This window comes from Notamacropus eugenii, chromosome 7 (genome assembly GCF_028372415.1).
Source record: "Notamacropus eugenii isolate mMacEug1 chromosome 7, mMacEug1.pri_v2, whole genome shotgun sequence".
Classification (NCBI taxonomy): domain Eukaryota; kingdom Metazoa; phylum Chordata; class Mammalia; order Diprotodontia; family Macropodidae; genus Notamacropus; species Notamacropus eugenii.
Genome location: NC_092878.1, coordinates 45,972,843 through 45,986,752, shown reverse-complemented (window position 1 = coordinate 45,986,752; position 13,910 = coordinate 45,972,843). Strand labels below are relative to the sequence as shown.

General features: G+C 34.6%; 1 protein-coding gene across 16 annotated transcripts in view; it reads left to right on the top strand.

Moving 5' to 3' along the window:
• Positions 1 to 13,910, top strand: part of PRKD1 (protein kinase D1) — a 435,004-nt gene that overhangs the window by 294,057 nt on the left and 127,037 nt on the right. For all 16 annotated transcript variants that reach the window (XM_072622711.1, XM_072622712.1, XM_072622718.1 and 13 more), the window contains 2 exons: positions 5,238 to 5,369; positions 8,081 to 8,241. In XM_072622711.1, coding sequence (XP_072478812.1) covers positions 5,238 to 5,369; positions 8,081 to 8,241 — 293 coding nt within the window. The remainder of the gene's footprint in view (positions 1 to 5,237; positions 5,370 to 8,080; positions 8,242 to 13,910) is intronic.

The following is a 13,910-nucleotide window of genomic DNA, read 5'->3' as shown; positions in this document are numbered from 1 at the left end:
CATAAACTCAGCTAATGTTGATTTCCCCCAGGGTACAGAACAGGTAAATTCATAATGAATGGATGTTGTGTTTTGATTTCAAGTGAACATAAAAACCTTACCATAGTCTGTAGGTTTTATTTTTAAAATGTATTTAATTATTCTAAAATTAACAGAAGAATATTAAAATTGAACTTTAGAAATACGGCATTTAAACATAAGTCAAGGGTGCTAGCTGCTTGTGAATGTTAATTCTCTTGCAAAAGGAAAAACAAACTTATTTGCCACATTTTTTTTTGGCACTATAATTCTTCAGGGTTTAATTGCTCATGTCTTTCCCAAGTAATCTGAGGAAATATCTAAAGTAATGTTGTCACAGTGGATTTGGAAAACACCAGTGGGTATTCAGCTGGCATTTTTATAACAGCTGTCCTCAAAGAAACTAGAAGTACTTTTCCAATACAACATTTAAAGACAGACAACACATTTTATTACCACTAGCTACATGTGACAAAAAGACATAAGCTTGCCTCACAGCACACATAAAACTAAATCACATACAATAATGAAAAATTTATATTTGTAGCCAACTACGCATGCCAAAAAAATCCATGTAGTATTATTGAACCCAACATGTTTTCCTTTCTCCTCTAGAATTAAAGTATGCCCTGGCCTACAAGATGGAATGGTGTGAAGGCTTTCCATGAGCAGAGATATTAAGGGTCCAGTTTGAGGAAGTACAGTGGGAAAGAGTATGAAACTGAGAATCAGAGGACTGGGCTCAAATCTCATTATTGCTACTTAGTCACTGTGTCCTTGGGCAAGATATTTAGTTTATTCATCAGTCCCCAATTTCCCTATCTGTAGCATAACAGACTTAGACCATGTGACCTTGAAAGTTCCCTGTAGCTCTGATTCGATGATCATATGATAAGTAACCTATTGCATACTCAGAATTTTGAATATGCTTTTTATGGAGTGTCAAGATGGAACTGGTTAATTCACCACATTTGGTCTAAAAAGGTCAATAGCTACAATTGTAAATGCTATTTTTTTAAATCTATCACTTCTTCTGAAACCATTCATATCCCTTCTCCCTAGTGTCTTCTTCCTTTCCATAGTTATTCATTGAAGCACTAATAGATGAACTAAGATACTGGTGTATTTATTGAAGGCAAGTATTTGAGATACTACAGTACCCCTTCTAGATGATAGTTCATATTTTCTTTAACAAAAAGAATCAATACTCCCACATGCTCTGTTGTTTCTTTCCCTAACGATTTATTTCTGGTAATGCCTCTTATGACGCCATTATGTCTTAGGATTTACTTTCTGCTTTAACTACATCTTTACTACTAGGCATAGATCAGAGCACATATGAAGGTTGAATAAATAATATCATAGAGCTAGAACTTCAAGAGATATAAAAGGTCATCTAGAAGGACTCTTTCATTTTATAGTTGAGGAAAGTGAGGTGCTTGTTGATTGATTGCCCTTCTGTTGTTTCCCTTCTTTGGCACACACTCTGGGCAATCACAATTTTGGAATATCATTTCCCTAGCACATGATTTGATTTGATTCATGGTTGAATAGAAATTCACTGGGAAAGTTTGGAAGCCCTTGAGTGTCAGGGGAATGGAGTAAGAAAGCAAGGCATGATGGAACTCAGGGCTAGTCAGATACTTTCTCCATTCATAGAGACTGGGCTGATCAAGTAATTTTGAAAATGTGATTAAGTAGCACAAAATCATGAGACAAATCTGTAGTCTTGATAAACACAATCCATTGGTTTGAAGAACAGGATACTTTTATTTGACTATAACTGACCAAATTAGAGTATAATTCCATTTTAAAGATGAATAACAGTGAACCAGCTGAACTCTTTCTCCACCACCCCCATATACTCCCAATATTTTTACCTTATGGCATCTAAGGAAATAACCAAGCCCTAATCTAGAAGGGAAATACCAATTATGGACATTCTTTGAATATGCTAGTACATCAAGGAATTGTAATTTCTTCAGTAGTGTCACTCCTTGTGTGGGAATTTCATTCATCCTTTGCAATCCCTCCACAACATAGCCTCTTAAAGAGTTGCCTGAGACTGAAAGGAACTAAGTGATTTTGTATCAGAAGTATCACTTGGACCCAAATCTGGTGTACTGTCTACTATATACATCACATATCTCTGAATATGACATTTAGTAATCACATATGGTTCAAAAAACCTGAGTTCTATCCAAGAACTACAGAATAATTGCATATATATATATATAATTTCTATAGAATAATTGCATAAGCATGTCATTTTCCTGGTTTTCATGAGTTATGTGAAGGGCTTGGATGGGATAATTGTTAAAATCTTTCTTAGCATTAAAATTCTATCACCTGCTTGATCTGCACCTATTTAACCTGTAATCTGTGAACATTTTATTTAAAAAAATGATAACTATTTCAATATAATTGACTTCCTTTGTAATCTTATGTAGTTTATTGATTGGAAATCATAGTTCTGATAAAGAGGTTCTAGGCTTCAGCAGACTGTGAAAGGTCTCTATGACACAATAAAGGTTAAGAACTCCTATTTTAAATGGACTGCTCCTTTCGATTTTTCAGGGCCTTGTCCTGTACTATGTGCTGCTGTACTTTCTGAAAGAGGCAGGTGGAATATTTAGCACAGATTCACTCTGGATCTGGTCAGACAGCAAAGACACTAAAAACGGGTTAATAAACTTTATTCTAGTTTAGTTTTCTCAGAAGAGGATTGCTGATAAGGGAAGCACTCAAATCACCTTTCTTGCAGGAGCCAGTGAGAAGGGGTCACAACTACCCCTATGTCTCTGTGGGGGCAATTGAGACAGGCACAACTTGTGCTTTCCCTAAATACCCTCAAGACTCAATGGGGGCCAGTTGAGGCAAACATAGATTCCTTGATGGGGGCTGATCAAGGCACACACAGCATTTGTGCATTCAACCCTATGGTTGGTTCCACATTCACTGACCAATGTCCACCTGCTTTATAGGACAAAAGACAAAGAAGGCATATTGCCAGCAGTAGCCTCACAAGTTGGCATCACCTCATCCCTGCATCTCACTGTGTAGCCTCAGTGGTTGTTTATATTATTTGTCATTATATAATGCTGTGCAAGCTTGGTAGAGATGTTTTGAACCATAAATGTGTAAACTCATATCTGGGAACAAGAGATTGGTATGCATATGAATCCTGGAAAACTGAACTCTAAAAAATAATAACAAAAATTCACCTCATGCACTAAAGTCCACCTTACACTAAAATTTACCTTACATGTACTCTATTAATTAAATTTAATACTTACTTATATTTTGTTTATAAATACTTTGCAGCCGCCAACATGCCACTTAGCTTAAAAGAAGTTACTTTTAAAGAAAGGATTTACATCCACAGGGATTCTCCCAAAAAACTCAGGAATGCTTCTATAGGATCTCCACAGAGAATGGATTAGGTAGAACCCTTCCTGAAGGACCTTTATTTTTTTCTCTCTCTTCAGATGACTGACTGCTTCCAAAAAAGTATTTTTTTTCAAAATCATTTTGCTCTACCTTGGCAACTTCAACAAGTTGGCTCTGCTTTCAGCCAGATGCAGTTTATTTTATCAGGCATGATTTGAGGGTTTCGGTGTCTAGTTTCTCACAAAGCAAGAAACAGCAACACCTTCCTTATGCTCAATTTTCATTAGAAAGTGCTGCTTTTAAATCACCACCGCATTTAATATAAAATTGGATTCACTGTTTTGGCAAAACTAAGTTTTGGACCTAATCCACCTGTAAGGGCCGATGCCATCGTTGTGTAGTGGAATCTCCCTCCCCCGTTATCCAAGATTTTGGCCAAAAGATGTTATTGGCTCACCACAAATTCTATGAGTGACATTTATGTGAGTGTGTGTATGTGAAAATCCAGATATTTCGGTATAAATATTTTATTATCTGCTATGAAGGGGAAGGGAATAAATTGACTACATGAGTTTAGGAAAGCACAGATGATATTCAGGTGTGTTTCAAAGAGCAGTCTGTATGTGTGCATATGTGTGTGTGTGTGTATGTGTGTGTGTTTCATTTTATTCTCCCCTTCCTTAAAAAGGGAAGCATTTGTTTGTATCGTAATTATTCATCAGGGTTTGGTTTTCAGAATATGAAGATTATCTCATCTTTGGAAATCATTTGCAAATTCTTAGCAAGGTCTCTTTGGGTAGACTAAAGTGCACATTAATGATAATTTTGCAACATGGAATAACAATGAATGTAGCAGTGAGGCCATAAAAGGGAAACAAGTTCTGGTTTTAAAGAAATGGCTTTTTAAAACTCTTCATAGGCCTATTAAACACACACATGCAAAGACACACTCCACAACTCATACCTCATTTAATACCATTGTTTCCCTTTCACTATGGAGGGATTCACACAGTGTTTTATGTAAATCTCACTAGCCATGCTGTGACAAGCTAACATTTTCCAATAATTCTGACTTCCTTAGCAGACTGCCAGAAATTCCCTACCCTTTTCTTCTCCCTTTTTATGATCACAATTTTGGCCTCCATCTTTTTTTTTAACTAATATATACTTTTGCCAACAATCAGTCAGTTAACAAAATACCTTTACTAGGCTCTCAATAATACAAAGATAGAAATGGAACAATCCCTGCCTTCAGGGAGCTTATAATCTTATCAGAGGAAACAACATGTAAACATAGAAGTATTTACAAAATTTTTGCAAAATAAATACAAAGTCTTTAGAAGGTGATAATTGAACTGAGCTTTGAAGACAGCTAGAGATTCTAAGAGGCAGAATTGAGAAAGGAATACATTCTAGGAATGGAAGACAAGCTGTATAACATATATGAAGGACACTCAATGTAAACTGAATATTTTCCAGTCCTTTGGGAACAGAAAATTGTCTAGTAGTAGAATATGGCAATTCAAATAGTCTGATCTTCCTGTTCATAGATTTTTCCAAATTTCTTTTCCTGCATTTACTGTTTATATTTTGGCTGTATCCCACTTCATTCACATCTCAGTCCATGAAAGAATATGGGCAGGGAAAAGAGGTGAAACTCTTTCAGTATATTCCTAATTAATGGTCCTTAAGCAAAGGTTGAGTCTAGTAGTTAAGATGAAGCTTGTATTATTGGAAGATCTCAGTTAACCATTAGCAAGATGGCTGTACAATGGCAATTGTATTCATTCACTTTATTTTTCAATATTTTTACTATTTTTTTTTTGCAGCTTCTGCCACCTTTGAAGATTTTCAGATCCGTCCTCATGCCCTATTTGTTCATTCCTATCGGGCTCCAGCTTTCTGTGACCACTGCGGAGAAATGTTATGGGGGCTTGTCCGTCAAGGGCTTAAATGTGAAGGTAGGTTATTTCTCTTATTAAATCAATACTGAGGTATATTTCAGTTGCCTTTTTCTTTCCTACCTCTTACTAACTCTTTTCCTATGCATATAGCTTCCCTTTTTTTAATAAAATAATGGACTTCTGGACTTAAAAGTGCAGAACAAAGTGCCACTAACTTTAAAATGCAGGCAGAGACATACATTTTTTGACATGGCTAATGTGGGAATAATGTGTGACCCTGGACAAGTCACTTAACCCTGTTTGCCTCAGTTTTCTCATCTGTAAAATGAGCTGGAGAAGGACATGGCAAACCACTCCAGTATCTTTGATGAGAAAAACCCAGATGAGGTCACAAAAAGTCAGACACAACTTGAATAACAAGAATGTGGGAATTTGTTTTTACTGAGCTCTGTCGATATATATTAAAGGATTTGGTCGTGGTGTTTGTTTCATTTTTTTTCTTGATTGAAAGGGTAGGTATGATTAGTAGGTAGGAGAAATTAATAAAAAGTTATTATTAATTAAATAATTTTTAAAAGTGAAAAAAATTTTCAAGCTTATGGGCTATAATCCAGACTTTGATTAGGAAAAATGGGCAGTTTATCTAAGCTATATTTAACATCTAATAGGACAAAAGCATGATTTTGTGATGAAAAATTAGAGAATATAAATTAAAATCTTATGAACTCAATCACAAATTATGTGAAATAAGTGATTACAGCAAGATAATATATTGCATGTTAAATCATTTAAATTTTTAGACAATTTTATTTGATAAATGTATTTCTATATATTGTTTTAAAAATAGTAATAGGTCTCCCCTAGAATGATTTTAAAAGAATCCTACTTCCCCATCATAACAAGGGCAAAAGAATTGGTCAGTATGTTTTTCTTATCCATAATTTATTGTTTTCTCAATAAATGTTGGAATGGAATATTTTATTTAGAGGTAGAACTTTCTGAATATTCCCTTTAATTTTCCTTCATAATTTTGTAATGGGAAAAATAATACTCTTTATGCTATAAAAGAAGTTTAATCCTTTATTTCTTTTTCAAGTCAAAATTTTTACCATCTTTGATATGTTGGTTTTTCAGGACATAAGACCCTTTTATTCCTTGTTTTGATTCTTACACAGAAATTCCTACTCACCAGACCAAAGGAGGTCTTCAAAGACTGTATCTTTCTTTGTTCAGTAATTCCTCTTTTTTTTGGGGGGGGGGGGGGAATTTTTGTTTATACTAAATTAATATCAATCCCTCTCTGAGGGCTCTTATTTTCAAATTAAGTTTCAAGAGATAGTTACATATTAATGAGAATTGAGAATTTGCTTAAATATTTTCCCTTTCCTTTTTTTTTTGAGAAATAAAGCCCTTACAAATCTTTAAATTGAAGAATTTAATTAGTAAATGAATGACATGGAGTTAAAAATGAACTAAATTCTTTACCAGATCATGAAGGGTGTCATCTATATACTGATGCCACTTACCAGTGAAATCATGTAAATTCAGATTCCAAGAAATTTACAAACAAGGAAGCCTAAATACTTAGGTGTGTAGGTACTGACTATAAGTACACTGTAATCTCTTTATGTGTAATATCCAGGCAAAAGAAAATGGCTTAGTGACCCAGCTTCAAATACAGCTTATTGATTTGGTCAGTTAATATTTTGTGATATATTCATTGTAACCAAACTTCTAGTATGGTCTACAACCAAAATAATTCTCTAATTATAAACACAAAGGGAAGACCTTTTTATAATCTAGACTAATTAGGGATAGCCCTAACAGTCACAGGATTGAATTGGAGCAGATTGCCTGAGACCTTCACATAAGACCATGAATAACCAGAATGGTAATCCCTGATTCCTTGTGCTCTGGTTCTCAAGTTCTGACCGCATACCTGTTTTTGTAGGGGGCAGTTTCACTGCCAAAAATCTATAACAGTGATGTGACAGAATTTGACAACTGAATTACATCTATATGTATATATACATATATATCACACACATTTATACATGTGTATGTATATATGTATACACACACACAAAGGGTGTCATCTATATATTGCTACCACTAATCAGTGAAGTCATGTAAATTCAAATTTCAAGAAATTTACAAAGTAGGAAGCCTAAATATTTAGCATACACACACACACACACACACACACACACACATACAGAATAAAGAGAAAGAATATGAGTACCGTATGATATCTATACATACATCTGTCACCTGGGGGGGGGGGAAGAAAGAGGGAGAGAGAGAAAGAGAGAGAATATACAGCCCATGAAGGAAATTGTTTTGTTTAAATATAGATATTTGTTATAAGAAACTTGTTTTTCTTCTCCCCCCCCCCCCATCCCCAGGGGTAGAAAGAGAAAAAAGATAGATTTCTATTATTTTTTTAAATAGAGAGATGTTATGGGGGGTGGGGGAGGAGATTACAGATTTGAAGTGATATGTACATTTTCAGATGAAGTTACTGTACTACTTTTTAACTTTTTTTGTTACAAGAGATGAAGTTGAGTAATCTGTAAATGTTTATACTGTTAAAATACATCAATAAAACTTTTAACATAAAGAAAAAGTATGAAAATCAGATTTATATTTCAGAATTAACTACAAGAAAAATTCAAGAAGTAGTGTTTAAAATCAATTTATTCCATATGTCTTTTTATGTGGTGTTGGATAACATTTACTAGGCAGGGTAATCATTCTACTTTTTCCAGGATGTGGCCTGAACTACCATAAAAGATGTGCATTTAAAATCCCCAACAACTGCAGTGGTGTGAGGAGGAGGCGGCTATCCAATGTTTCTTTAACAGGGCTCTCTACTGTCCGGACAACATCTTCAGAACTCTCACCTAGCACCCAAGATGAGGCTCTCTTGGTATGGTTTTCCATTTTTGTATTTCTATTTTCAAATTCAGTTAATGAGATAGGCTTAAAACATACAGTTGCAGTGTTAAGTCCAATAGGATAATATGTTTGAAATGTGAAGAGCTTTGAGATCCTAACATAGGCAACTGTAAATATACAGTTTACATTTGGATTAATGACTTTTCATCTAGATTGAGTGGTGAACAATTTAGAAAATCTTTACCTCTTAACCTTAATAGAATAGGTGAAAAAGTGCTGGATCAATTGCTAACCAAAAGACTGGAGTAGTACAGACTCATTTTTTAACAATCGTTAAGTGTAGTTTGTCCAAATGTAGAAACCAGATGTTTAAAAAAAAGCCATTGTTTTCTAAAGTATATTAGATTAATTAGTGGCATAAATGAACAATTATTCCTGGAGAAAATTAGAAATATGTTTTATAAAAATATGTATTGGTTGTATTGCTAAAATTACTGGTCTGCATTTCAGACGTTTTCCATTATGTCTCATAGTAAACAGATTTCCTCAGAAAAACTATAGTCCCAGGATTTTAGGTTTTTTCCTTTTTTTTAACCAGGAAAAGTAAACATAGTATCTGAATGTACAAAACAAAGAAGTTGACCCAGATTTACACTTATACATAAAATATATATATATTTTTTGGCAAAGAAAATATCTTTGTTTTATGGTATTAACCCAGAGTATTGACTCATTTGTAGTCATATAGAAAGAAATTCAGCCAAGGAATCTGAAGTAACCTGGAATGCAATATATCAAGTATCCACCAGATTGTAGTCTACTCAGCCTTTTCCTCTGTGACTCTGCACTGTGTAACAACTTTCTAGAGACTAAAAATCTGAATGACCCCAACGATGTTCTTCACCCTTAACAAGGTCACTCAGTAGCTGATATTTACTCCTTTTTCTTAAATTTCTACTTAATCTAGGATATGGAATATTCATATTAAAATATAAAGTATATTCTTCACATTTTTGGCCTGTTGAGCTCACCCATTGAGATTTTTCATTCTTTCAGATCTATTCCCTGGGTACCCATAATGTCACACCATAGCTTGAATGAGACATTTAAAATGCAAAAGAAATTATAAGATCTCCCTAATCATGATTATTCCTTACCAGATCTTTGATAAGTGTGAAACCAAGCCTGATTACTGACAGATCATAAAGAATAATGGGAGAAAGGCCACTCATTCTCCTCCCTCCCCAATCTCAGGTTTATGCATTAAAGAAAAGTAATGAAGATGAGATTCCCCCTTGCTCGTTAGTCTGATGTCTCCCAGGCTTCATAGTAGCTACCAGTCCTGAACTGACTCTGGATTATACAGGTCATGGAGCGGGATCCATTCCTCCCTAAATGTAAAGAAGACAGGGCAACACAAACAGCATTTATTTAATGCTTTCAGGCAGCTCTATGCTGTCTGACAGTCATCATCAAGATAATGTAAAAGATACTCAATCCTTTTTCTATGCAATAATCTCAGAATTTGCTTTCCCAGCCTCCTTCATTAAATCATGTTCTCAGGTCTTAATGATCTTCACAAAGATAAAAAGATGGAGATGTAGATAATTAAAACATAAGTTTTAATAATGAATGAATGGTGAGTTTTAGCCTTGACTTTTCAGCATAGTTGTCATATATACGTTAAAAGAAAATAGCACCACACTTTGATCAAGAGAAAGACTGTTAAGAGGAAGAGAGTTGGTATAATACTTGATTTAAGCAGAAGGGATTAGTCAATTTTGAGAAAATTAATTAAACATTGCTAAGGAGCTTTATTGTTTAACAGATATTTGTTATTACTTCACCCAGTCTTAATTATGAGAAGCTACATGCATCTTTTTAAAAAAAATGTATACCAAATACAGTATATTAGAGTAAATAGATATTTTTCCTCCATTATTGCAAAGCTTTCTCTCTTGTTTTTGGCAGACAAAGGGGTTTTGGGGAAGAGGCGGTCTTCATTATGTTTGTAATTCCTCATCAAATAAACCCAGGAGAAGCATTATATTCCACCACAGACTTGAGGTTTTCAAAATAAACACTGAATGCAATCAAATACTACACATTTCTTATTTGATGAAACCCATGCCAAAATGATATATATGTAACATAGCAGTTTGGGTGGATCTGTCTATATGTAAAAGCATATTGTTCTCGTGTTTTCTTTTTTGAAAATAAATGGGACGTATGTAAATTTTAATATGATCTTTAAAATTTGACGGATATAAGCTAGTGGCTTAGTTATGTTAAAGTTGCTATGCTCCAAGTCAATTTGGATAAAAGTTTAATTTGGATAAAAGCAAATGATAGAATAGATGTAAAAATAATTTTTGTCATCTTCACAATTAAATGTTCTACTCATTGAGATTGCCATTGTTGTAAGTGACATGGAGCACAAGAAATGGGCAGTTATTTACTATTGCTTCTAATTACTATCACCAAGAAGCTTACTGTTAATAGGAAGACAATCAAAGGCATATACTCAATAAAGTAGTAAAAACCTCTTATTTAAGTATATAAATAATAAATAAATGGTAAATCCTTGTTTTCATTTAATCCCCCCAAAAATATTTATATAAATAAAATATGTATTTTAATAATTTTCTATTGTGTAACATAACTACTTGCAATGCTCATGAATACAATTCATTATTTTTCTATGATGTTTTTCAGTAGAGTGCCATTTCCGTGTAATGAAAAACTCCCTAAAATTGCCTTCAGAGCTATACGTGGCACTTTAAGGTTTACTAAGGTCTTTTCATGTTACATCATTTGTCACAAATACCCTAGGAGTTAATGCTCCTATCTTCATTTTACACATGAGGAAACTGAGATTTAAAGAAATTAAATAATTTGCCCAAGGTGACACAGCTAGCAGGCATCTGGACAAGATTTAAATTCAAATCACCCTGACTCCCAAGTGTGGCACGGACCCTAATATATATGTATCTAACCTGCTGTGAAAGTACCTTTTATATTGACTTCAATTTTATTTTTGAAGTAACTTTTAGTATGATGTAGTAAAATATTGACATCCAAATGACTTTTCCTTGTTTAGACGCTTTGTCCCCCACAGTGAGAGTGCTTAGGTGAGTTAGATAGTCCTAAACTTTCTTTCCTTTGCAACTTTCTACTTAACCCTCATAAACTCTACCCAACTGTGAGAGGAGAAAAGACATCCCACACCCAAGCAAAGCATGCATTTTCTCCCTTTTGGGCCGATTCCAGGGTTCAGTAGCTGTTGTTCTGAAAAGGATATATTTAATATTTCTGCCTTAATTCACTGGATTCTGGGGGTTTTTATATCCTAGTCCATGCTCAGTTTTTGCATAGTGCAATGTACCATTGAGAATAAGGTTATTCCTTTCTACCCCCATTCAGTTTTCTATAGAGGTCTATCATATATAACTTTTCTAAGGTTTAATTCACTTCCTTAACTTCTTTCTTGTTTATTTTGGGGTTAGGTTTGTCCAGTTCTGAGAGAGAGAAGTCGAGGTTTTCCTCTAGTACAGTTTTGCTTTCTGTTTCTTCCCTTAACTCCTTCTCTAAGAATTTGGGTGGTATCCCACTTGTTCCTGCCCCTCCCAGTGTGATTTATCTATTTATTTTTTTTCTTTTCTATTAAAGGGACCATCCCACTGACTACTTTTAAAGAGACCTATTCACTGAATGGGCATTACCTCACTTTAAGTGAGTACCTGAAAAGGCCTTAGCTTAAATGGCCAAGGTCTCCCATGGCATCGGGCCATCTTCAGTCATTCTGATGAATATCTGGTCACTGGATCCAGATGCCTCAGGGGGAAAAAGTGAGGCTGGTGACCTTGCACAGCCCTCCCTCACTCAAAACAAAGTCAAGTGCAAGTCAAGTCATTATTTCTCTGATGTCATAGTCCACTGTGAAAACAAAGGACGAACACAACAAAACAACAAAAAGCTATTAGGGCTCACTATCATAATTACATTTGAATACAGGCATATATACCTGTCAAAACTCTGACAGTCCTTCTTTACACAGTATTGAGTCTAGTCTGCTGCACATTCTCATTCTGTCTGACTAGCATGGGTTATGGGAGTGGCTGTGATTCTTCTTACAGGGGATGGAGCTGTCTCTTTCCTTTGGAAAGACAAGGGAGTGATCTTGTACCCTTCCATACTCAGTCTCCCAACTCCTTGAATAGAATATTCTTTCTCCTAATCTCCATTTCCTGGTTTCCCTGGCATCTATCTTAATCCTGACTAAAATCCCACCTTCTACGTGAAACTTTTAGCAATCTCTCTTAATTCTAGTACCTTCTCTTTGCTTATACTTTTATACTTATTTGTATTTATTTTTCTATTCATCTAACATTTCTAATATTTCTATTTATATCTCCCACGTAGCCTTTCTTTATATTCCAGTGCTGAGCAGAGTGCCTGACACACAGTAGGAGCTTAATAATTGTTTATTGATCGTCTGACTGACATATCACTTCAGTTCTCAGTGCTTCCAGGCAGTTCTCTGCTACCACAGATTGCAGAGAAGTTATTGATGTGTGTTGGTAAGAGAAATTTATCACCTAGCGCTCTCTACCCTGATGAAATCCCAAGTTAAAACAGCAACCCCAATGATCTCGCTGTTGTTAGGGTAAAGTTAGATAATGCACATAGAGATTTTGTAACCATGCAGTGCTATATAAATGTGAAATACGCACAGGAATCAAATCTACAGAATAAGTACTCCACTTGACTTTAACAGTGTATTTCAATTATAATCCTTTTCTGTAAAGATCTGCCATTCTCTTGATACTCTTTATAAGCATTTTGAAACTGTGGAGTTTGTCAGATCTGCAAATGTGACACTTAGAAAGAACATTCATTTGAATCAATTTCATGGTAGCCATGTGTGTTTTCTTTTGAAAACGAAACCTTTTAATAGTGGCTTCTGCCCAGGCTGATACAACATAGCTGGGATGTGGGCAGTTGGACATCTTGTTCCTTTCTATCTGCAGGTGAGTAACAACTCTGAAATTTTGTATAACTCCGATGAACTTTGTGTTTCTTTTCTCATCGGAAGGATCAGTTAAAGAAAACCTAACTTTTATTATTTCTTCCCCATTTTGTGGCTTTGGTGGATGCCATTTTGTTTTTATACTACCTACATTTCCCTCCTCCTCACCTTGCCAGAGTGCCATCCTTTATAACATAAAAAAAAGAATAAAAACATTTCAGTAAAATAAGCAATATATTGAATAAAACTGACATTATATGCAGACTTCTATACACATAACCTCCCACCTTTGCAAAGAAAAACTAAATTAGGGTAAAACAATTTCTTATTATTTCATTTTTTCATTAGCAAAGTAGAAAGCTGAGCATGGAGTGGGAAAGAAAAATACTCAAATCCTGTTATCTGATATTTAGTAGTTTTAATAACCATAGGCAAGGCACTTAGCTTCTGTCATCCTCAGTTTCCTCATGTGTATAATGAATATATTAGTAGCTACAGTATCAACCTCAGGGCAGTTGTTATGAAATTCAGATAAAATAATGTATTAAAAGTACTTTTAAGACAATATACAGGGGATTCCAAAGTCTTGGCATAGTTATAATCTTTTGAATCCATTAGCAACATATACATTTATGTGAAATTAATAAATATATGCATCTTCTTCTTTTCTC